Source organism: Salmo salar, chromosome ssa12, assembly GCF_905237065.1.
Source record: "Salmo salar chromosome ssa12, Ssal_v3.1, whole genome shotgun sequence".
Classification (NCBI taxonomy): Eukaryota; Metazoa; Chordata; class Actinopteri; order Salmoniformes; family Salmonidae; genus Salmo; species Salmo salar.
Window position 1 is genome coordinate 37,613,114 of NC_059453.1, and position 27,166 is coordinate 37,640,279.

Here is a 27,166-nt window from a genome sequence, read left to right on the forward strand (position 1 = left end):
TTCTTTCATTCAGATCTAGGATGTGTTGTTTAAGTGTTCCCTTTATTTTTTTGAGCAGTGTATATATTTTTACTGCAAACGTCAAGCACAGGAGGATTCAGGAGCCTGCTCCTGCCTGCTGCCGCTCTGCTTATCGTCAGATGGGGGGAGTAGAGGAGGTAGGGGGCACACGATGGTAACTGGGGGGCCGTGCCTTGATTGGGTAACTGATTCATAAAAAACGACAAATAAAAACTGCATAATACATAAATTGTGTGAGTCAGGGACTGGGCCCAATCCTAAAGGGGGCCCAACCACAGGAGCCCACTGTCAATGTTCAGAATACAACAGAGAGCATAATTTTGCCACATAGGATCAATAGTTTCTAAAAACTTACTGTGGATACAATTTTATCACAAGCACATGTAGGCAACTGCCAAAATAAAAGAAACACCCACATAGTGTCTTAAAATTGTGTTTGGCCACCACAAGCTGCCAGAACAGCTTCAATGCGCCTTGGCATAGAGTCTACAAGTGGACCTAAACCATGCCAGGAAAATGCACCCACACCATAACATATTATTTCTATCCCTCACTTACTCAAGTGTTTCCTTTATTTTGGCAGTTACCGGTTGCCTACAGTCGGAAAGGCTGCAATTTGGCCAGCATGCTAGCAAAACATACAATTTGTTTCATTGTGGCCATAGTCATATAATCAATCCATAGATGGGCTTTGGATCCTCTAACCCTGGCAATTTGACTATTGAACTCAAGGGTACACTCGCAATGGCTGCCAGTCAAGACTTGAATGGGAACTGCCATCTATGGATTACATTTCTATGGTTGGTTGCAGCTGTCTGTTTGCAATTGTGGGAAAAATGTTCCATTTGGAAAGCAAATGCTTATTGCTGAAAAGAGAGGACTTATCTGTTTTTAGAAAAAATAGAAACAGCAGCACTGTTTTTCAAAGTAAGTCATCTTGACATGGGCTATTTTCAAGATAAGCACATCGTCCATCACCGTCAGAAATAGATAATGGCTTCATCTTCATCATTAGATGAGTCAATGTGCCACTGGAAATGTTATTTAGTAGCCTACTAGTATTCTATAATATCTACAGTACCAGTCAAAAGTTTGGATACCTACTCATTACAGGATTTCTTGATTTTTACTATCTTCTACATTGTATAATAATAGTGAAGACATCAAAACTATGAAATGACAGCTTTGCACACACTTGGCATTCTCTCAACCAGCTTCATGAGGTATTCACCTGGAATGCATTTCAATGAACAGGTGTGCCTTGTTAAAAGTTAATTCGTGGAAATTCTTTCCTTCGGTTGTGTTGTGACAAGGTAGGGGTGGTATACAAAAGATATCCCTATTTGGTAAAACACCAAGGCCATATTATGGCAAGAACAGCTCAAATAAGCAAAGAGAAATGAAAGTCCATCATTACTTTAAGACATGAAGATCAGTCAATACGGAAAGTTTCTTCAAGTGCAGTCGCAAAAACCATCAAGTGCTATGATTTAATGCAGGGAAACTTAAATCAGTTTTACCTAATTTCTATCAGCATGTTAAACGCGCAACCAGAGGAGAAAAAATTCCAGACCAACTTTACTCCACACACAGAGATGCGTACAACGCTCTCCCTCGCCCTCCATTTGACAAATCTGACCATAATTATTCATCCTGATTCCTGCTTACAAGCAAAAATTAAAGCAGGAAGCACCAGTGACTCTGTCAATAAAAAAGTGGTCAGATGAAGTAGACGCTAAACTACAGGACTGTTTTGCTAGCACAGACTGGAATATGTTGCGGGATTCTTCCGATGGCATTGAGGAATACACCACATCAGTCACTGGCTTCATCAATAAGTGCATTGAGGACGGCGTCCCCACAGTGACTGTACGTACATACCCCAACCACAAGCCATGGATTACAGGCAAAATTCGCACTGAGCTAAAGGGTAGAGCTGCCGCTTTCAAGGAGCGTGATTCTAACCCGGAAGCTTCTAAGAAATCTCGCTATGCCCTCCAACGAACCATCAAACAGGCAAAGTGTTAATACAGGACTAAGATTGAATCGTACTACACCGGCTCCGACTGGGTCTGCAAACTATTACAGACTACAAATGGAAGCACAGCCGAGAGCTGCCCAGTAACATGAGCCTACCAGACAAGCTAAATAACTTCCGTGCTTGCTTCGAGGCAAGTAACACTGAGACATGCATGAGAGCATCAGCTGTTCCGGACGACTGTGTGATCACGCTTTCTGCAGCCGATGTGAGTAAGACCATTAAATAGGTCAACATTCACAAGGCCGCAGGGCCAGATGGATTACCAGGACGTGTACTCCGAGCATGCGCTAACCAACTGGCCAGTATCTTCAATGACATTTTAAACCTCTCCCTGTCTGAGTCTGAGTCTGAAATACCAACATGTTTCAAGCAGACCGCCATAGTCCCTGTGCCCAAGAACACTAAGGTAACCTGTCTAAATTACTACCGACCTGTAGCACTCACATCTGTAGCCATAAAATGCTTTGAAAGGCTGGTCATGGCTCACATCAACACTATTATCCCAGAAACCCTAGACCCACTCCAATTTGCATACCGCACCAACAGATCCACAGATTATGCAATCTCCATTGCACTCCACACTGCCCTTTCACACCTGGACAAAATGAGCACCTATGTGAGAATGCTATTCATTGACTACAGCTCAGCGTTCAACACCATGGTGCCCTCAAAACTCATCACTAAGCTAAGGGCCCTGGGACTAAACACTTCTCTCTGCATCTGGATCCTGGACTTCCTGACGGCCGCCCCCAGGTGGTAAGCGTAGGTAACAACACATCCGCCACGCTGATCCTCAACACGGGGGCCCATCAGGGATGCGTGCTCAGTTCCCTCCTGTACTCCCTGTTCACTCATGACTGCACGGCCAGGCATGACTCCAACAGCATCATTAAATTTGCTGATGACACAACAGCCTGATCACCGACAATGATAAGACAGCCTATAGGGAGGAGGTCAGAGACTTGACCGTGTGGTGCAAGGACAACAACCTCTCCCTCAACGTGCTCAAGACATAGGAGATGATTGTGGACTACAGAAAAAGGAAGACCGAGCACGCCCCCATTCTCATCGACGGGGCTGTAGTGGAGCAGGTTGAGAGCTTCAAGTTTCTTTGTTGTCCACATCACCAACAAACTAACATGGTCCAAGCACACCAAGACAGTTGTGAAGAGGGCACGACAAAACCTATTCCCCCTCAGGAGACTGAAAAGATTTGGCATGGGTCCTCAGATCCTCAAAAAGGTTTTACAGCTGTACCATCAAGAGCATACTGTTGGGTTGCATCACTGCCTGGTATGGCACTACAAAGGGTAGAGCGTACGGCCCAATACTTCCCCAGGGCCAAGCTTCCTGCCATCCTGGACCTCTACACCAGGCGGTGTCAGAGGAAGGCCCTAGAAATTGTCAAAAACTCCAGCCACCCTAGTCATAGACTGTTCTCACTGTTACTGCACGGCAAGTGGTACCCTACGTGCCAAGTCTAGGTCCAAGAGGTTCCTAAATAGTGCTCTTTAATAATTTGTTATTCTTATGTCTTACTTTTTTGGGGGGTATTTTCTTAATAAAATGGCATTGTTGGTTAAGGGCTTGTAAGCATTTCACTTTAAGGTCTACACCTGTTGTATTCGGCGCATGTGACGAATACAATTTGATTGGATGAAACTGGCTCTCATGAAGACTGCCACAGGAAAGGAAGACTCAGAGTTACCTCTGCTGCAGAGGATAAGTTCATTAGAGTTAAATGCATCTCAGATTGCAGCCCAAATATATGCTTCACAGAGTTCAAGTAACAGACACATCACATCAACTGTTCAGAGGAGACTGTGGGAATCAGGCCTTCATGGTCGAATTGCTGCAATGAAACCACTACTAATGTACACCAATAAGAAGAAGAGACTTGCTTGGGCCAATAATCACAAGGAATGGACATTAGAATGGTGTAAATCTGTTCTTTGGTCTGGTGAGTCCAAATGTTTTTTTTTTGGTTTCAACCGCCGTGTCTTTGAGACACAGAGTAGGTGAACGGATGATCTCTGCGTGTGGTTTCCACCGTGAAGCATGGAGGAGGAGGTGTGATGGTGTGGGGGTGCTTTGCTGATGACACTGTCAGTGGTTTAGAATAAGGCAAACTTAACCAGCATGGCTGCAGCATTCTGCAGCGATACGCCATCCCATCTGGTTTGCGCTTAGTGGGACTATCATTTGTTTTTCAACAGGACAATGACCCAACACACCTCCAGGCTGTGTAAGGGGTATTTTACCAATGAGAGTGATGGAGTGCTGCATCAGATGACCTGGCCTCCACAATCACCCGACCTCAACCCAATTGAGATGGTTTGGGATGAGTTGGACTGCAGAGTGAAGGAAAAGCAGCCAACAAGTGCTCAGCATATGTGGGAACTCCTTCTAGAATGTTGGAAAAGCATTCCAGGTGAAGCTGGCTGAGAGAATACCAAGAGAGTGCAAAGCTGTCATCAAGGCAAAGGGTGGCTACTTTGAAGAATCTAAAATATATTTGTTACTACATGATTCCATATGCGTTATTTCATAGTTTTGACGTCTTCACTATTATTCTACAATGTAGAAATAGTAAAAATAAAGAAAAACCCTGAGTAGGTGTATCCAAACATTTGATTGGTACTGTACACACACACACACACACACACACACACACACACACACACACACACACACACACACACACACACACACACACACACACCTTTTAAAAATATATTTTCCTTTTATCACGTTTTAGGGAAGACCCAGATGCAGACAGTGTCGATGTAACAAAAGTTTATTACTAGAACAGGGGCAGGAAAAACGACAGGTCAAGGCAGGCAGAGGTCAGTAATCCAGGTCAGAGTCAAAAGGTACAGAACGGCAGGCAGTCTCAGAGTCAGGGCAGGCAGAGGTCAATAATACAGGGCGGTGTGACAAGGTACAGAACGACAGGCAGGTTCACGGTCAGGGCAGGCAGAATGGTCAAAACCTGGAAAACTAGAAAACAGGAACTATAGGAAAAGACAGGCGCAAGGGGAAAACCGGTGGTAGGCTTGACGGACAATGCGAACTGGCAACAGACAGAGAACACAGGTATAAATACACTGGGGATAATGGGAAAGATGGGCGACACCCGGAGGGGGGTGGAGACAAGCACAAGGACAGGTGAAACAGATCAGGGTTCAACCAACCCTACCACGCCTCCCGTAATTGGAGTATACTAATGAACAACTTAGGCTTCTACTTTCAGCTTATACATACTATATACATTTTACAGACAACATCTATTTTACTAGTTATATAGTTGAATAGTTATATTTTGTTTGTTTTAGTACTATCCTTCCTCTACCCTCAACCTCTCCCATCTATTTCTGATGTCCATCCAGTTTGATTTCTATTTGCCATATATTTTTAACTGTGCTGTTTCACAAAAGTTCTGAACCTATATGCATTTTACGGACACAGTATATTTTACATGAGCTATCTTGTTGTTATTAGTCCCACCCTTCAGCTCCATTCAGCCCCTCCCATCTGTCTCATAACACCATCCATATCCACACATCTATTTGCCATATATTCGTCAACTGTGCTGTGATTTTTCCACAAACGTTCTGAACCTTTCTATTCTCATAGTTCCTACAGACTGTAAACGAAAGATACATTTTTCCTAAAAGTATTTTTAGATTATTGATTGATTGACTTTTCAAATCAATCTGTAGTGCTATCTGCAGTGTTATCTCCAGGTAAATGTTGCAATTCTTTAGCCATCCTGGACCTGTGACCAAAAACAAGCTACATACGGTATGGATAGTACCAAAATAAATGATCTAATGACTCTGGCTCTTCGCAGCAAAATCTGCTGAGCTGGGAAGGTTGTATCCCTCATATATATATATATATATATATATATATATATATATAACATTATATTGGTTGCGTATCAGTTCATAAACCGTGTGCCATGGAATTGATACATCGGGAAACTGGTATACTTTTTTATTTATCACAATTTTCTTTAACTACATTAATGCTTCTTACATTAAAACAAAAAAGGATGCAGTCGGTCTCTCCTTTACTTTCAGCCAGGAGAGACTGGCATGCAAATTATTGATATTTGCCCTCTGATTACAGTGAAGAACAAGACAATAACCTCTTAAATGCCATGTTTTTAATGCTTCATGCTGAAATAAGTGCAGAAATTTGATGTCAGAGTTCCCAGTTGTTTTGAATGCAGCATTTCTGTTGCGCACTAGCCCCCTACATCATTACTACTAGCAATACTTTATTCACCAAATACTCTACATGCCAATGTGCTGGATAGGCTAAGCACAAAGAGGGACTGATTGTACAGTCAATGGAAAGGTAAAAAGCAAGAGAAAGAATGAGAGAGAGCAGCACCGATCCCAGCTGAGAGTCATTTACATTTTAGTCATTTAGCAGACACTCTTCTCCAGAGCGACTTAGAGTAGTGAATGCATACATTTCATACACTTTTTTGTTTTTGTTTTTATGTTTTGTTTTTTGTACTGGACCCCCGTGGGAATCGAACACACAACCCTGGCGTTGCACACACCATGCTGGCGTTGCACACACCATGCTCTACCAACTGAGCCACAGGGAAGCTGCGTCGGGGCACTCGGCTGAGAGTCAGACTCGGCCAACATCATGTGGCCCGAGTCTGGGCCGCCTTAGGCAGTATTACTTATGGCTAGGATGTGGGGATTGAGCTCAGGATGATTCCGGTGTGACTTATCTGGCGCAAATGTATTACTTGGGTCTCTGGCCGATTGGGGCTACTCTCTGGCAGACGATTACACAGATTGCTTTATTTAATTAACATTTATTTATTTTTCCATATTTTCTCATTGCTTCTGTGATCAAAACATACAATTAACATTTAAATTAAATTCTTTAAGAGTCCTGTTTAAGTTGTATTTTAGTATTTTGATACTTTGTGCAAGGCAATTGATAAGCATTGAAAACAAATGTTGATGAAGCCTCCCGAGTGGCGCAGTGGTCTGAGACACTGCGCGTTGCTACAGATGCTAGTTTGATACCTGTGACGGCAGCAACTAGGAGACCCATGAAGCGACTCACAATTGACCCAGCGTCGTCTGATTTAGGGGAGGATTTGGCCAGCCGGGGTTTTCCTTGTCCCATTGTGCTGTAGCAACTCCTGTGCCTGTGGTCACCAGGTGTACGGTGTTTCCTCCGACATAACCTTTTTTTGGTGGATGGGTATAATTTGTATGCATAAAATGTATAATAGTAATATTTAAAATGACTAAATCGGGTAATTTTGTATACATTTATTACAATTTGCATCAAGCCGCTTCTGGGGGGATTCTGATAAGATGCCGGCAAAGTCGGCTGAATTCCGGTAGACTGATTCCCAAGTCCGACACCCGATGCCGGGCCGATTCAATCAATTCCATCCCCGTTTATGGGCCGATTCCTCATTGCTAGCTGGGAGGATTGTACACCAAAGTTATACATAGTCAAATTCAATACTTAAATTCCAAAATGCTGACAAATGCTGACATTTAATCGATAACAAATTACATTACCCTCCCATGAATGAAATACAAAAAAATACTAAACCCTTCCCCTGAGTGAAATTGAAAAAGCACGACCCTCCCCCATTTTCCTCTGGGTAATAATTGTGTAAATTTCGACCGATCCCTAAGAGGCAATCAGACTCATCGTGCACGGTTACATGTACACAACAGTGCGATTTATTGTGATGGATAGTCAGGTTAATATAATAGCACGTTTAAAACGTTTACATGCTTTGCAATAAGAATGACTTCCCTAATAATCATGTGTACATGACACATCTGAAATCACAGTGACCATATTAGTTTTTACTAAGACTATTTGATTCTGTGTTAATATAACGTTTGAATATGAAAACTATTTTTAAGATGCAAACTTTCAGTTTTTCTGAACTAACTTCACTCGCGCTTACAGTGTTTTGCACATGCGCAGATCAGATACACCGCTGGAACCTTCGATTAAACTGTTTACATGTCCTAATAATTCGAAATATTTCTCAGAAAACCAAGTTTTTTAATCGGCGCATGCTTACTTCGATTATGACCTTACGCCGATTAAGATGAGCAGAGTAAGGTTTTTACATGGCATTCTCGGCTTTCTGCCATAATCCGTTTGTTATCGAATTATTAGTGTGCACGTAAATGTACTCATTGGCTTCTATCTAAAAGGTCTGAGCGCTTTGATAGTGAAATGGCCAATGCATTTGCAAGGACTTTTCCTAACACCACTTATTTGCATCACATAGCATGCTCCACTTAGATCATCCCACAAACTAACAATGGTCCACGAAGATGCACGCTTGACTTTGTAGGTTTTAATCCTTTAATGAACAATTTAAATGTGACCAAAAAAAGGATAGAGAACATTTTGGATCAATATGGGAAGACCACTGAGTCAATCTTTACTTCATTGACTGCTTTAACGTGTCTAGTCAGTGAAGCGTGAAACATAACATTACAATCCCCTGCTTGCTTTGCTTTATGTACCACAGTTAAGGCGGTGAAAATGAATGTAGCCTAGTTATATAAATATGATACTTTAGGTTGTTATATTGGTTCACATGTGCTAGATCATTGATGGCTCGGTACCCTCACAATACCGGCCCATGTCTAATAGATTATAGTGAGCTCGGCCTATTTCTCTTTCGGTCCTTGTACACCTGTGGAATTGGTGATAAGTGACATGGAGTTGAACTATTTCTGTATAGTTTTAGTTTACGTTCCACAGTCTGTCTATATATTTTGTGGGGGGGAAATTGTCATTATTTTGTTCTCCCATTTATAAAAAGTCTACATGGTTCTACACAGTCTACATGGTTGAGTAATTGGCACATCAACTGAAAAATGCATGATCACATGGGCAACTCAATAATCACACATTACCATCCTAGATCTCTAAACATCAAATAGAACATCAAAACATGATTTTCATTAAACGATATTTAATATTTTGAATATATTTTAATTTAGTTTTGGCATTTGTGTGTGTGTCTGTGTCTGTGTGTGTGTGTGTGTGTGTGTGTGTGTGTGTGTGTGTTTGTGTGTGTGTGTGTGTCTGTATGGCAAGAACAATGCCCATTATCAGACCATAATAAAAAATACTAAAGTCAATCAGAAGGTTGAGGCTTTCAATCAAAGCGCAAACAATGCTTCTACTTATTCCATTCATTAATTTAGGACCCCGCGGAAAACCTCATCGTTTGAACTTGATAAAGGCAAGTGGGGGTTTGTGTTTTTTGACGTCAACTGAATTTGATTATTTTCAACGGGTCAAGATGGCGGAGGAGAGCAGGTTGAAGCATCGGAATCACTCTCAGCAAAATTGCAAAAAGAGCATTTTCGGCGAAGGTATTATTTGTCCTTATGTAGTAAATGATATCTAAACATGAATACAATTGGGTTGTTTTGTGGGATTGACGATAATAGCCCTGTTATTTTCATTCTGAGCTAACGTTATCATGGACGAGGGAATGCTATCGAGTTCCAGTGTAGAGCATCCCATCTCATTATTCGTTTCCTACTCACCATCACCTTTCAGTTTTGCGAAGAAAATGTTGAATTAATGTTAACGTCTTCATTGTGTCAAACTAAATATTATGAGATCCCCAATGTTTCGGTCCAACAAAGTCAAAGCTAGCTAGCAGGTATTAAGTTAGCTCTTCACAATAAGCTGGGTACTGACTGTTCCTTTTTGTAATGCTAGCTAGCTAATTGATGTTAGCTGGCTGACATTTTTTTTGTCTTACTTGCTAGTTTTAGTAAATCCAACTAATCTTAGTTTTTTTGCTATCTAGCAAACTACCCATTAGCCAACACTGGTGCCGTACAGTATATGAAGGCATGATCCACCCTACGTCAAAGCTAACGGTACTCTTCAGGTGTCAATGCCATTATTAGATAGCTACTACTGTTAGCTAGCGTGAGCTTGTAAACGTTTGAGACTGCTAGCTTGCTAGTATTATTGCCTTGTTTAAAATTAATGATCTGCCTAAGTACAGGATGACATGAGTGGCATAAGTGTTTTGTGTAACTTGTGTAACTAGCTAGCTAAATTAGTTGGATAGCTAGCTAACCTGTTAAAGGTTTGTTAGAGCATAGGGTCCTTGGCCTCTTTACCTTCTAATGTTAGTCTACTGCAGTTAGTCTACTGTCTTGCCTACTTGGAATTAATTTTGCCAGCTAGACGTTAGTTAGCTGCTGTTGCTCGTCTTCTCTCTTACACAACCTCTCAAGAGGATTAGCTAGCTAGTTTGCCTAGCCAGTTGACCATCGATGTTGGAATTCTGTGCGTACTTGTGATACTTTAGCTTGCCAACTACTGTATCATTAACTGTTTCAATACTGACTGCATACAAACAAGCATGGAAGTAGGCCATTACACTTTCACTGCTTCCACTAAGCCCTAGAGAACAAGTTTGTTAACTTGCAGCAGTTGTTCCTGCTGCACAAGTCTAGGGTTATTCTACATGGTGTGTTTTTGAACATTGACCAAGCCAGTCATACCATGGGATTGCATGGTTGATTGGAGGGAGGGGGGGGGCTCATGTTTTAAAGGGATACTTCCCCAGAGTCCAATGAACTCGTGAATACCATTTTTATCTGTGTCCAGTATGAAGAAGTTAAGAGGTAGTTGTGAGCCAATGCTAACTAGTGTTGGCTAGCAGATACCCATAGACTTCCTGTCATTGTGATAATGTTAGTTAGTAATTGCGCTAGTTAGCGACTTCCTTCAAACTAACATATATTTACATTTTAAAATATATATGGTATCCAAAAGTTCATCTGACTCTGGGGAAGTAGATAAAGGGCCTCATTGCCAAAATCCTGAAGTATCCCTTTAAGTTGTTTCTGCTCATTTGGACTTCTTAATTTGGAGTTCTTGAAATGAGGCAAGGTCAGAGGTGTAGGAATTAAAACGTCTTGGAATTGTTAGGAATAGAAATGTTCCTATACAAGGAGAGAACTGTCTGACCATCCATCCAAGCATGGGAGATTAAGAGGATGGCAATAGGAAAGCTATTATTGGGATATTTTGCGTCCGTCTAAGAAGTAGGCTAAGCCTTGTCTGAGGCTTGAGCTAGGATGGACCATAGGGCAGGAGCCCATCTCCTGTTTCTATAGGCAACTTGAGGCTACGGTCTTCTGTCTGACTGTCAAATTAAATGTTTTCCTTTCCAATTTTTCTCCCCATTTCCACCTTTAAGACCTAGGCCAAGCTTTTGCACCTCTTGGCTAACATTTTATGAGCTAGCTAGCTTAGTTGGAGTAGGCATTTAGCCTAGCTTAGTCTCTCAACCAACATACCTCCCCTGCAGTAATGACAGAGTATGCTTTAATTTGTGTGCTTAGACTGTCTACTGACTAGCAATAAATTGTGCTTGACTGGGGCGAGTTCCAGTTGTGCGAGTTGCATCACTGCAAGGCACACTCTTAAAAAGGGAGTCCTGTCATCCTAACATGACATTTATCTCTGTCACAGTGGACAACTGCTGATGGAAGAGATCTCTGGCTCTAGGATGGCTTGCTTTCTCTCATTCTCTGAGGACCTGAGCCCTAGGACCATGCCTCAGGACTACCTAGGCCTGATAACTCCTTGCTGTTCCCAGTCCATCTGGTCATGCTACTGCTCCAGTTTCAACTGTTCTGCCTGCGGCTATTGAACCCTGACCTGTTCACTTGAAGTCCTACCCTGTCCTGGACATGCTGTTTTGGACTCTCTCTCTACCGCCCCTGCTGTCTCTAACTCTGAATGATCGGCTATGAAAAGCCAACTGACATTTATTCCTAAGGTGCTGACCTGTTGCACCTTCTACAACCTGTGATTATTCTGACCCTGCTGGTCGTCTATGAACGTTTGAACATCTTGGCCATGTTCTGTTATAATCTCCACCCGGCACAGCCAGAAGAGGACTGGCCACCCTTCAGAGCCTGGTTCCTCTCTAGGTTTATTTTTATGTTCTGGCCTTTTTAGGGAGTTTTTCCTAGCCACCATGCTTCTTCATCTGCATTGCTTGCTGTTTGGGGTTATTCGGCTGGGTTTCTGTACAGTGCTTTGTGACATCGGCTGATGAAAAAGGGCTCTATAAATGCATTTTATTGACTAGGATCAGCTTCCCCTCTCATAATCCTAACCTTAACCATTAGAAGGGAAAATACAAAACTAACCGAGAGGAATGTCTGCAACTTCGGGCCTACACTGGTATCTTCGCATGCATCTGAACAGAGTGCTTAAGTGAGCAAGAGAACATTGGCCTAAGTGAACAACATTGCAGGGCCTAGGTTAGCTGCATTTGACCTATGGCAGGATTTTGTTCGGTTTCGTTTGGATTAACAGATTAACGTCCCTAACCCATTGACGGTTAAATTTTAAAGTGGGTAAGGTTAGTGTTTAGGGTAGGGATGTCCCAAGAATACCTCATAGCACTAACATATTAAGAATGGTTGATTCCCCTAGACTGTTGGCAGGGAGGCATGCCAGCACATCTGAAGTGCCATTGTACTCTAGCCTAGATTGTTTTGTTTTGGGTTTTTTCTGATGTTGAGATGTAATATGGGTTATAGGTCTCATCATGCCCAATATCTTGCTTCATGTTTATGGTATTTGATTATCGATTTCAGATTTGTGGCGACGACTGCTGTTCACTAGTTGCACAGCAGCCTAGAGTTTACTACCACTACTGTATCCCTCCTGTACTTTTTCTCCCCACCTTTACAACTCTCTGGTGTTGATGCCCTTTGGATAAAGGGCTTGATGAGGCACGCTTCCAAAGCTCACAAAACCAGTCCCGCTCTACACTAGGTATGTCACGATTCACCGATTCAAATGTTTACGCGTAGACTGCATCGGTCCCAAAACCGATCCAAATGTAGCATGCATTGGTCAGAAAATCGATTTTTGAATGTTATAATTCACGATTCACTTTCTATTGCGCACCTTACTTTTCTACCTCCCGAAAAGTCCTCCTGTTTTGTGATAACTGATGCGTCCTCTTCTTCAGTATCGAACTAAGCATGTAACTGTGCTGACAGTCATTGATCTAAAAGTAATTTTGCATGCCAAACAACCCCAGGAATTATCAGTAGCCTAGTCAAACTGCCCAGTTTCACACGCTGACCAATGTGCAGTAGGTGGCCTGTTCCTGATCTTGCACATCTTCAGCATTCAAATGCTAAAATGGCTTGCGCAATATTTGACTTTATTAGTGACAACCTATATAAGTTATCTATGCTCTGTTGAACATTCTGTGTAGTAAGCTACTGTAGACACAACTCTCATCTGGCTATAGGCTATCTGCTGAACAGGGCTTCATTTTTTTTTGATTGTTCAGGTTCACCATCAGCAATAGTTTTGGTAGTTTTGCGTTAAGCAATCCGTGTATATGGTCATTTTTAGATATACAGGGTAACGTTGACCTTTTTCATAACGTAGACAGCAATCACTTTGCGAGGCACTCTGCATGGGCAAAGCAGGAGGAGAAAGTAAGCGCACTAAACTTCCAAACGGTCAAAACAATTTGATTTTGAGATGGGGTGAAATCTGAAGTTGCGCTATATATTCATTGGCTATGTCATAGCTTTTTTTGTAAATGATAAATATTCATACATTACTAGCTCAATCACTTAATCTGCAAATATGAGAAGTTAATTAGTGGGTGATTTCAGAACCATAATGGAGCAACAAAAAACAGACTAAATTGCCCCCCCCCCCGCCAAACACGCGTGAGTCCAAATGTGCACGTCACATTTCCATATCATAAACTTGTGTCATATACAGTGTCAGTGTTTTATGATCGCTATGTTTGATGTACAGTTACAAGATGACATGGCGTCATACCCTGGGTGTTTCTAAACAGTGAGCTTGTTTTTCAGTTTGTCTATTGTAAAGAAAATATGCCACAGAACACATCTGAATGCCAGGGCTGGGAATTGCCCGGGACCTCACGATATTATCATGATACTTTTGTGCCGATACGATATGTATTCCGAGTCTCTACTGTGATTTTATTTTTTATTTTTATTTATTTTTTTTAGAACTTGGCAATAGAACAAGCTTTCAAATTATGCTCACCTGACCCAAATTGCGATATTTATAATGAGACGTTTTTTGGGTTGCGTAAACAGTAATTGTGTGATGGTGGGTATGCAGGTGTTGTTCCAAACAAAACCAGTGCGCTTGCTGTAGTTCCTCAACGGCACCGCTAGGAGAGCTCAAAAAAGCACCTAGTTGACTCTTGTCACTCGCACCCATCTTGGCTGGTCCCCTGACGTTTGGCATGATGACATGTTGGTATATGAGCAAAGCGCTCTAAATAATGCAGAAAGTCTTCCTCAGCCATGAGAACTCGCTCTCATCCTGTACTTAGTCAGATCGTTCATCACTCGCTCCTCCCAGCAGCATTGACTTCCAGCTGCTAATTTGGCCAAAGGAGCTTTTATCCTCATAGGTGGTTTGTTCTACTGTTAGAACCAATGGGTTTTATGAAACTGTGTCGAATCCCATCTTAAATCTCCTTCCCTCTGCTAAACCTTTTCAGTCCATCTTCCAACTCCCCTTGTAATCTGAAAACCATATTGCCCAGCCAGCTATGGCATAGGCCTAAACCCATTCAGGCCTTTCAGGTCTTTGAAGGTGGAGTAGACTGCGACGGAGGCTAGTGAGTAGGCTTTCAAGTTTGGAATGCAGCCTAGCCAGATGGAGACATTGTGAATGGTCATCCTCTGGCCGTTACTCTAGATTAGGTTTCCGGGAGGGCTGCCGTGTGTGCGGGCTTTTGCTCCATTCCAGCTGTAACAGTGCGACTCCAGGTGCGTTTAGCTAGTGCTGGTCACGAACAAAGGCCTGCGCACACTTTGAACCCTCCACGGCCGTGTATGCCCGTTCCGGTGCTGCGCTAGGTGTCGGCCTATGCCTCTACGGACATTTTCCGGCCATTCTCCATTGAACGTGCTTTTTAGTCCAGGTTTAGGTTTGTCGGAGTTGTCCGGATGTTACCCGCTGTGCCCTGGTCTGAGACTTATGCGTTTTTATTGATTGACCTGGTCTGAGACGAGTATTTTATTTTTAAGCTTAATAGATGTCCATTGAGGTGCTCAGTCAAGCACCCTTATTGCCCATATTAAGTATATACGATGGGTCCGGTCATGGTGGTCAAATCCCCCCTCCCCCAATCAGTCATGGTCAGCCAAGGCCAGTCAAGGCCATGGATATGAACAGTTGCTTGTTGTGTAGATGTCTATCGAGTTGTTCGATTAGCCAAGCAATTAGCACATGACTGGTTGCTTTGCCTTTGAACCCCCTTCTTAAATGTCGCACTCATGTTGTGCTGATCTAGTCTGAAACGACGGGGGCTTTATTTGTCTTGCGTTCTCCCCGACTGGCTGGCGATTACTGCAGTGTTATCTACTGTAATGTGATGAGGGTGGCTGCGTGTGCCCCTCATTATGCCCCCCCCTCCCCCATAACCGTCCTTGAAAGGACAGGGGGAACCGAACCAGAGCCCACAGACTTTATTAATGAAACAATTGGACCGGGGAGGCAGAGTTGATGTCGCGCTGGCATGGCTGCACAGTCTGCAATCTAGTGGTGTGTGTGTGTGTGTGTGTTCTAACTGCTCTAACCAATGTTTGTTTCTTACCATTCGCAAACTTGGCAACCCAGTTTCGGCCACTTAGTTTCCTGTTGTGCATTTCAGTGAGCTTATGGTACAGACAGTATTCTTTCAGCTCTGTTTCACCCAAAGAGCAGCTCAACTATTCAAAGAACATCCGCATATATTGTAGTTCAACTTCATTGAATTGCATCCATCAAATGAATCATGAAGTCATTTAGGCCTACTCATGATTACTGCTCTCGTATCATTTGACTTCAGTGTTGTTGCTTTGGCTTCAAGAACTTTTGACATCCAAGCTTGTGACTTATGACTGGGACCCATTATTGTTATGACTGCAGTCTGCTGTTTCTGCTGTTTTAAAGAGACGGTTCCCACAAATGAAACTATTTTCCTCTCAAGAACCTTACTGGTGTGATCGGAGTGGGCGTAGACTACCTCTCAGACCATAGACTACCTGTCTAAACCACACCGTAGTGAAACAGGAAACAGGAAGGCAACCAGACAGACACCAACTCGCTGCTAGCTAACACTCCAAACATTTAGAAAACAAAAACCTTTGACATCCCGGCATCTTGATCGGGTTCACTGCAGAGTACAGGGGTTCCTCCCTTTAAAAGTTGCGAGTTTACACCGCGGGACTTAGCGGTACCCAGCATCACTGCTTCATTGCTCCAGACCACCGCAAGGGGGCGTTGGAGCACTGATTATGCTTTTGGGTCCCAAGGTTTTTACATGTCCAATCATATCGAGTGGTTCCAATGACAAATTTGACGCGAGCCACCCCTCCATGGTGACTTTCTTCAGCAAAGATGGCTGACAAAACATTATGGTGGAAGCAAATTTAAGTAATTATATCGTCATAACGAGTCAAGCAAAAAATGTACAATTGAGAGGGATGTTACCGTAGAGACAAACGGTTGTGCATATTCTTTTGTCGTAAAGTTGATTTACGAAAATTGCTATTTGGCAAGGTTTTTGTCAGCCATATCCAATACCAGGTGTATCAAAATCCATTCTTTGAATGATGCTGTGTCTGCATGTATGTATTACAATTATACACTTCAACAGTGTTTACCACGCCTGGGACATCAATGATTACACATTGTAACTATGCAATAGAGTAGAAACATGATTTAAGTAAAGGCTGATTTGTAATTCATATATACAGAATAAAAAACAGTACATCATGCGAAGAATGACACGTGGAAGAGGACGATGAATGAGATGGGAGTAACAATCCAGGCTATTTGCTCTGAGACGGCATAATGTAATGAAACAAGCAGGGAGCAGGTTTCAAACCCTCAACATTCTAGCCCGAAGTCCAGCATGCTCGCCTGTGCCCAAATGTACTAATTGATGTTGGGGCCGATTGTGGCTAAAAAACACTATCAATTGGAATCTAAGGGGGAAAAGTATTATTAGTTTTTCACAAGCGTAGCAGGATGGGCCATTAGCTGAACAATAGACTATTCAACCTTTACTAAAGAATTGTCTAATAGCTGAGCCAGGTGTGAACCCCCCCCCAACTTGCAACAAATCATTTGTATCTTTCTTTCCACATCTACCTACACACGGTTAATGTTCTGGGGGAAAAAGTGTGTTTGTGTGTACACAGTAAAAACAGAAATGTCCTCTCACTGTCAACTGCATTTATTTGCTGTGAGATGTTACCCCACTCTTCCACCAAGGCACCTGCAAGTTCCCGGACATTTCTGGGGGGGAATGGCCCTAGCCCTCACCCTCCGATCCACCCAGTCCCAGACGTGCTCAATGGGATTGAGATCCGGGCTCTTTGCTGGCCATGGCAGAACACTGACATTCCTGTCTTGCAGGATATCACGCTCTGAACGAGCAGTATGGCTGGTGGCATTGTCATGTCAGGATGAGCCTGCAGGAAGGGTACCACATGAGGGAGGAGGATGTATTCGCTGTAATGCACAGTGTTGAGATTGCCTGCAATGACAAGTTCAGTCCGATGATGCTGTGACACACCGCCCCAGACCATGACGGACCCTCCACCTCCAAATCGATCCCGCTCCAGAGTACAGGCCTCGGTGTAACACTCATTCCTTCGACGATAAACGTAAATCCGACCATCACCCCTGGTGAGACAAAACCACAACTCGTCAGTGAAGAGCACTTTTTGACAGTCCTGTCTGGTCCAGCGATGGTGGGTTTGTGCCCATAGGTGACGTTGTTGCCGGTGATGTCTGGTGAGGACCTGCCTTACAACAGGCCTACAAGCCCTCAGTCCAGTCTCTCTCAGCCTATTGCGGACAGTCTGAGCACTGATGGAGGGATTGTGCGTTCCTGGTGTCGGGCAGTTGTTGCCATCCTGTACCTGTCCTGCAGGTGTGATGTTCGGATGTATTGATCCTGTGCAGGTGTTACACGTGGTCTGCCACTGCGAGAATGATCAGCTGTCCGACCCGTCTCCCTGTAGCGCTGTCTTAGGCGTCTCACAGTATGGACGTTGCAATTTATTTCCTTGGCCACATCTGAAGTCCTCATCCCTTCTTGCTGTATGCCTAAGGCACATTCACGCAGATGAGCAGGGACACTGGGCATCTTTCTTTTGGTGTTTTTCAGAGTCAGTAGAAAGGCCTCTTTAGTGTCCTAAGTTTTCATAGCTGTGACCTTAATTGCCTACCGTCTGTAAGCCGTTAGTATCTTAACGACTTCCACAGATGCATGTTCATTAATTGTTAATGATTAATTGAACACGCATTGGAAACAGTGTTTAAACCCTTTTCAATGAAGATCTGTGAAGTTATTTGGATTTTTATGAATTATCTTTGAAAGACAGGGTCCTGAAAAAGGGACGTTTATTTTTTTTGCTGAGTTTATATATTTTGGTCATTGCTCCTGAGTGGTGCAGCCGTCTAAGGCACTGCATCTCGGTGCAAAAGGCTTTACCACAGTCCCTGGTTTGAGTCCTTGATTGGGAGTGCCATAGGGCGGCGAATAATTGGCCCAGTGTCTTCCGGGTTTGGCCGTAGGCCGTCATTGTAAATAAGAATTTTTAATTTGACTTTACAAACAAAAGGGCTTAATTGGAGTCTATTTCTTTGGAGCCTAGACCTATATAAAATAAGTTAACTGTCTGTGGTAGGCTGAGGCTTAACAACCTAATAGAAGTAGGATGTTTTCTTTTTTTGCCTACTTTCAATTGCAACTGGTCAAATGTAGCATCCTACATAAAACAATTTCGTTCGAACTAAAACAATGTAACTAATTAATGAAAGCGCACATTTGTAAATCCCAAACTCTAAAAGTAATTGGAAAGGTAGATACATTGTGCTACATTATTGTAACCATATCATGCAAATGTTTCCTATTATCAGGACAATAGACTTTTTATAGCCCGGCTACTGATGTGAAATCCCTCAATTTGCAATGTATTCAATGCTTAAGTACTCTAAAGTGTTACATTTCTAACTCAAAGCAACATTTCTTCAACATCTTTATGCTTTTGTTAATCTTTTTGATCTTTTTTTTCTGTGTCAATTTTGATCAAATTGCTGAAGAGCCACAGCTGATTCGTCTGTGAAGATGATGTTCTTGAATGTCTCGCCAGCTTTGATCAATGCCTGGGCTTGCAGGACACAAAGTTCTTTGTTTGTCAGATGAATCATTGACTCACTCGCGTTGAATAGGGCGAGGAACGAGATTGAGTCACAATCCATGCCAGGCACAACTGTGAGCTCTGGAACTACAACTCCGACAGGTAGAGTCAACATACGTGGCGGGTTCGTCAGGTTTTCTGTTCACCCTAACATTTCCATTCCTCTTCTGACAACAGAACTTGACCAACTGCTCACCAGGCGCAACAAGGGCCGCCCAGACCGTTATGCTGTTCTGCTATTCCAAGGATGTGTAACCGAAGAGAGAACACGAGTGGGCACAGAATACATAGCCTTCCCGCTGTGGACGTCTATTTCAGCACCGTTTCGCACTGCTCTGAGACAAGCATGGAGAAACGAGTGTTCAAATATTCGATAATATTCTTAAGATATGTGTTGACTGAATTTAAGCAAGTGATATCTGCTAAATAATCAAGTTAGGTTTCTCCAGAAAGAAATAATTCTAAATGACAAACTGGCTTTATTTACAAATCAGTAAGAATGTCTCACCCCATGTTCAAGAATTGCCTTTTTCTCGCTCACTCCAGGTTAAACGAAAACGAAATCTCCAATATCGCTACTTTTTAAACAAAGCGATTATTATTAATTCATTTAGAATTATATAAAAGCCCCTTAGGATCTGTGAGAATATCGGAGAATATCTAATGGAAAATGCCCTTTAGATGTTAATATAGTCCTCCAATCATTTAATGTAATCATTGAGAAAAATATTTTTAGATATGGTGAAGGTCTTATTTAAAGAGCATGTTGAAGTTAATAGCAAAAGCTTACTAATATTTTGGCACTGTTTCGTGCTCCTCTGAGACAAGCATGAGGACTGGTCTTGATAAATCAATGAGATTTTTATTTTCACTTAGTCTGTTTTGGGTATTGTTTAGACAAGAATTTGAAAATTAGGGTGCAGAAATGTTATGCTCTTAGTGTAACCTTTATTTAACTAGGCAAGTCAGTTAAGAACAAATTCTTATTTACAACGACGGCCTACTCCTTGGTCCTGTTGTACAGCGCCATATTTTCCATTCCCATCCTAATGGAGACCCTGATGGTTTTGTTTTTCTCTGAATAGAAACACCATAATATTAATTAAGCCAATTTTTTTTAAATCAATACGATGTTATTACAAAAGGTTTTAAGTTCTGGTAATGCCGATACGGAAGACTATCAAATGCTTCTCAAAGATGCCCTCTGGTAGTCAAACTAGCAATAACTTGCATTAACAGAAAAAAATGGCTGACAAATAGATAACATGCTGCAGCAGCCCGCAAGGTGTGCCGCAGTATGACGTAACTTAGAGGAATCACTGTACCTTTGTCTTTAAAAGGACACTATAGTTCCAAGATTTGGCCTAGTTCCAGTAATCCAAGATTTAGGTTTAACATGGCTCCAGATTATTTTAACATTGTTGAATGGAAAAAGATTGCGTAATGGATTAATATTCCCTGAAAATAAGTAACACAGTTGAATTTATATTGTGGGTGAACTACTAGGCATATGCAGGTATCTGTGTGCAATATCCACTTTATCTAACCAGTAACCACTTTGATCATGTTTAACAAACTCTGATTTGGGGGTGGACATTCTCTATTAAGGGGAAGATCCTCAATTCATGATTCTAAACATCTCTACCAGGTGAGCATGGTGTGGAGGGTGTGCCTCATAAGATGAGCCCTGAGGAAGAGGAGGCCCTGTTGTCGGAGGAAGATGCCTTGTCGGCCAGGCCGGTCCAGATCGTTGTGGCTCACGAGGACGACCACGCCTTTGAGCTCGACGAGGCGGCGCTGGAGTGCATCCTGCTGCAGGAGCATGTGCGCAACCTCAATGTGGTGGTGGTGTCGGTGGCCGGTGCCTTCCGCAAGGGCAAGTCCTTCCTGCTGGACTTCATGCTGCGCTTCATGTACAACCAGGTGAGGTTATACATAGGCTTTCCTTGTACAGGCTACATGAGGGGCCTAAAATCAGGGCCTAAAATTTACTTTTTGGTCCACCAGTCACTGTGGCAGGTAAATCTACCAGACAGATTTGTTTTGACCAGCCAAAATATTTTTTTGCTGAAATTACACAAAACCCATTAAACCCAATGTAATGTTTCTAAAATGTATGTATTACTAGTAAGAAGTAATGTGGTATATTTCATATGTTTGTGACCCTGAGTTTTTTTTTTTTTAACCAAAAATATCACAGATGAGACAAATGTTCACAGGTTACCTTGGTAATGTGACTTTCTGCCTGTGAGATTGAGTCTGACTACTAGCTGTGTTCTCTTCCCTAGCAGTTGAAATTCAAACATTGAAAAACAATGTAAATAGCCAAGAAACACAAGGACAAAGCCTCACTTCAGTAGACTTTCGTTTCAAGTAAACTAGACCTACTTTTATGCCTGTGCCAGTGCCCGCACTGGAGCCCTGACCACCCGCCAATGTGACTGGTGAAATTGACATCTTACCCGCCAATGTCAAAATCTAGATGCGGGTGTTCATCTTAGGCCCTGTGTACAACAAGGTGAGGCTTGATGAAAGCTTGTCATACTATACATGTAACGCTACACTGTGGTGGAATATTCTAATCGAGTGTCATTTCTTCAAACAATCATCTTTATTTAATATTGATTCATTATTGCAATAATGAGGCTGGTCGACCCCACACCCTTGAGTGTTGGACCGAGTCACCTAACCTTTACACAAATGCAGAGTTCTTTTATATAGCTGACACTAAGAATGCTTAGACGTGGTTGGTTCAACCCCTCCCATGCAGACCAAGGAGCATCATAAGCCACTCTGGGTTCATCCTGTCATTATCAACACAGGGTTGTTGTCTTAACCCCACCCTGGCTTAGTTTCCCAGATGGAAGGATAATTTTGAGACAATGAGGGCTTGTTCTAAGCTTGGAAGAGTTATCTCAGTTGGACCCACCACATCTTGTCTATGTAATGCAGTCTTTAACTCATTTGTCAGCTCAAGCCATCTCTAGTGACCATACCCAGATTACCTGCAGGGAACGAGTGGAGACCATAAAAACAGACTCTAACAGGATAGAAATTATTTCCTATTTGTTAACCTCTCTAGGCTAGGCGGGACGAATTCGTCCCACCTACGTAACAGCCACTGCTATCCTGTGGCGCGATTTTCAAAACCTTAAATCCTATTACTTCAATTTCTCAAACATATGACTATTTTACAGCCATTTAAAGACAAGACTCTCGTTAATCTAACCACACTGTCCGATTTCAAAAAGGCTTTACAACGAAAGCAAAACATTAGATTATGTCAGCAGAGTACCAAGCCAGAAATAATCAGACACCCATTTTTCAAGCCAGCATATAATGTCACCAAAACCCAGAAGACAGCTAAATGCAGCACTCACCTTTGATGATCTTCATCAGATGACAACCCTAGGACATTATGTTATACAATACATGCATGTTTTGTTCAATCAAGTTCATATTTATATCAAAAACCAGCTTTTTACATTAGCATGTGACGTTCAGAACTAGCATACCCCCCGCAAACTTCCGGGGAATTCGCTAACATTTTACTAAATTACTCACGATAAACGTTCACAAAAAGCATAACAATTATTTTAAGAATTATAGATACAGACCTCCTCTATGCACTCGATATGTCCGATTTTAAAATAGCTTTTTGGTGAAAGCACATTTTGCAATATTCTAAGTACATAGCCCAGGCATCACAGGCTCGCTATTTAGACACCCGGCAAGTTTAGCACTCACCATAATCATATTTACTATTATAAAAGTTTGATTACCTTTTGTTGTCTTCGTCAGAATACACACCCAGGACTGCTACTTCAATAACAAATGTTGGTTTGGTCCAAAATAATCCATCGTTATATCCGAATAGCGGCGTTTTTGTTCGATGCGTTCCAGACACTATCCGAAATAGTAAAGAAGTGTCGCGCGCATGGCGCAATTCGTGACAATAAAATTCTAAATATTCTATTACCGTACTTTGAAGCATGTCAACCGCTGTTTAAAATCAATTTTTCTCGTAGAAAAGCGATAATATTCCGACAGGGAATCTCCTTTTCGGCAAACAGAGGAAAAAATCCCAAAGGCGGGGGCGGTCGGGGTCACGCGCATAAGCCAGTGTCCCTTGATCGGCCACTTGAGAAAGGCGATAATGTGTTTCAGCCTGGGGCTGGAATGACGACATTCTGTTTTTTCCCGGGCTCTGAGAGCCTATGGAAGACGTGGGAAGTGTCACGTTAGAGCAGAGATCCTTAGTAAATGATAGAGATGGAAAACAAGTTCAAGAAATGGTCAGACAGGCCACTTCCTGTAAAGGAATCTCTCACGTTTTGACCTGCCATTTGAGTTCTGTTATACTCACAGACACCATTCAAACAGTTTTAGAAAATGTAGGGTGTTTTCTATCCATATGTAATAAGTATATGCATATTCTAGTTACTGGGTAGGAGTGGTAACCAGATTAAATCGGGTATGTTTTTTATCCAGCCGTGTCAATACTGCCCCCTAGCCCTAACAGGTTAAGTATTAATTGCTAACTATTAATATCAAACAAATCAGGTAAATATGTAATTTCTCTCATCACACTGGCTTATATGTATAACCAGGACTGTTATACATGTGACCTACAACCAGGAGAGGAAACTCAGGCTTATGTAGTATATGTACATAGGCATACATCGTTACATGTTGTATTTTGTATTTATTAAGGATTCCAGCTACTCTTCCTGGGGACCAGCAACATTAACCTCTTAGTACGGAAATCCCATTAAAACCTCTTATGGATCCCTTAATTGCGAATCCTGCTCGAATCCCTTTAGCGGGATTGATTTGACAACAACCAGTGAAATTGTAGCGTGCCAAATTCAAACTACAGAAATATCAATATTCAACCTTCACAAAAATATAAGTGTAATGCATCAAAATAAAGCTTAACTTATTGTTAATCCAGCCGCTTTGTCAGATTTCAAAAAGGCTTTACGGCAAAAGCAAACCAGCATACAACCACATGAAAATCATTTTTCAACCAGGCAGGTGCGACACAAAAGTCAGAAATAGCCATATAAAAAATGCCTTACCTTTGAAGATCTTCTTTTTGCAATCTCAAATGTCTGTGACACAATGAATGATCGTTTTGTTAGATAAATTCCTTCTTTATATCTCCAAAATGTCAATTTATTTGGCGCGTTTGATTCAGAAATACACCGGTTCCAACATGACTACAAAGTATCTAATAAGTTACCTGTAAACAAGTTACCTCCAAACATTTCAAACGTTCCTAATCCAACCTCCGGTATCCTAAAATGTAAATCAACGATAAAAGTTAAGACGGAATAAACTGTTTCTAATACCGGATAAAAACAACGTGAAGCGCGCTCCAGTTCACGCGCAACAAAAGACTAAAGCCCTTCAGAGTGACACCTACAAAGAACAGCCCTACTTCTTCATTTCTCAAAAGAAAAACATCGAACAATTTCTAAAGACTGTTGACACCACGTGGAAGCTATAGGAACTGCAATATGGGCCCTAATAAATCAGGTCTCCCATAAAAACCATTGGAAAACAGTGACCTCAAAAAAAAATTTCCCTGGATGGATTGTGCTCGGGGTTTTGCCTGCCAAATCAGTTCTGTTATACTCAGACATTATTCTAACAGTTTTAGAAACTTCAGAGTTGTTTTCTATCCAAATCTACTAATTATATGCATATCCTAGCTTCTGGGCCCGAGTAGCAGGCAGTTTACTTTGGGCACGCTTTTCATCCGGATGTGAAAATACTGCCCCCTGTCCCAGAGGTTAACGGGATCAAATTCGACAACATCCGGTGAAATCGGAGTGCGCCAAATTCAAAATACGAAATCGTAATATTAAACATTCATAAAAATACAAGTGTCTTACATTGTATAAAAGTTTAACTTCTTGTTAATCCAGCCACTTTGTCAGATTTCAAAAAGGCTTTACGGCGAAAGCATACCATGCGATTATCTGAGGTTAGCGCCCCGCGTACAAAAGCATTACAAACATTTTCCAAACGAGCAGAGGCATCACGAAAGTCAGAAATGGCGATAAAATAAATCACTTACCTTTGAAGATCTTCCTCTGTTTGCAATCCCAATGGTCCCAGCTACACATCAAATGGTCATTTTGTTCGATAAAGTCCTTCATATCCCAAAAAAGTCAGTTTAGTTGGCGCGCTTGATTCAGTAATCCACCTGTTTCCCTCGTTCTAAATGCATACAAAGGAATCCCAAAAGTTACCAATAAACTTCATCCAAACAAGTCAAACAACATTTAAAATCAATCCTCAGGTACCCTAATATGTAAATAAATGATCAAATTTAAGATGGAGAATAGTATTTTCATTACCGGAGATAAATAACGAAGTGCACGCCCTCATCAACACGCGACACTACTACAGTCAAAATGGGAGCCACCTAGAAAAACTACAAATTCTAGCTCATTTTTCAAAGAACAAGCCTGAAACTTTCTAAAGACTGACATCTAGTGGAAGCCCTAGGAACTGCAATCTGGAAGGTATTCCTTAGATTTTCCCAATAACAAGGATTTGAATGAGCAGACGCCTCAAAACAAAAATTATCCGGATGGATTCTCCTTGGGTTTTTGCCTGCCATATCAGTTCTGTTATACTCACAGACATTATTCTAACAGTTTTAGAAACTTCAGATTTGTTTTCTATCCAAATCTACTAATTATATGCATATCCTAGCTTCTGGGCCTGAGTAGCAGGCAGTTTACTTTGGGCACGTCAGTCATCTGAATTTCTGAATACTGCCCCCGGCCCTCAGGAATTTAAGGCAAATACAATTTAAAACACAATGCAAACACAGTGGCTCTCAACCTGCCAGTCTGGAACATACTAGAATATAAGGCAGGGTTCAACATTAACCTCTCTGGGCTAGGTGGGACGTTTGCGTCCCACCCTAGTCAACAGCCAGTGGAATCCCGTGGCGCGAAATACAAATACCTCAAAAATGCTATAACTTCAATTTCTCAAACATATGACTATTTTACACCATTTTAAAGACGAGACTCGTTAATCTAACCACACTGTCCGATTTCAAAAAGGCTTTACAACGAAAGCAAAACATTAGATTATGTCAGCAGAGTACCCAGCCAGAAATAATCAGACACCCATTTTTCAAGCTAGCATATAATGTCACAAAAACCAAAACCACAGCTAAATGCAGCATTAACCTTTGATCTTCATCAGATGACACTCCTAGGACATTATGTTATACAATACATGCATGTTTTGTTCAATCAAGTTCATATTTATATAAAAAACCAGCTTTTTACATTAGCATGTGACGTTCAGAACTAGCATTCCCACCGAACACTTCCGGTGAATTTACTAAATTACTCACGATAAACGTTTACAAAAAACATAACAATTATTTTAAGAATTATAGATACAGAACTCCTTTATGCAATCGCGGTGTCCGATTTTAAAATAGCTTTTCGGTGAAAGTACATTTTGCAATATTCTGAGTAGATAGCCCGGCCATCAAAGGCTAGCTATTTTGACACCCACCAAGTTTGGTACTCACCAAACTCAGATTTACTATAAGAAAAATTGGATTACCTTTGCTGTTCTTTGTCAGAATGCACTCCCAGGACTTCTACTTCAACAACAAATGTTGGTTTGGTTCCAAATAATCCATAGTTATATCCAAATAGCGGCGTTTTGTTCGTGCGTTCAAGACACTATCCGAAGGGTGACGCGCCGGCGCATATCGTGACAAATTTCAAAATATTCCATTACCGTACTTCGAAGCATGTCAAACGCT

The 27,166-nt window shown here is 41.8% G+C and overlaps 1 protein-coding gene across 2 annotated transcripts in view; it reads left to right on the forward strand.

The window, feature by feature from the left end:
* The first annotated feature begins 9,321 nt into the window (after nt 1-9,321).
* LOC106564786 (atlastin-2) overlaps nt 9,322-27,166 on the forward strand; it is a 28,993-nt gene continuing 11,148 nt past the window's right edge. The window contains exons 1-2 of one of the 2 annotated variants that reach the window (XM_014131153.2): nt 9,322-9,468; nt 21,005-21,279. In XM_014131153.2, the coding sequence (XP_013986628.1) occupies nt 9,396-9,468; nt 21,005-21,279 (348 nt within the window). In that variant the 5' untranslated portion in view covers nt 9,322-9,395. The remainder of the gene's footprint in view (nt 9,469-21,004; nt 21,280-27,166) is intronic. The other variant, XM_014131154.2, reaches the window with a different exon arrangement.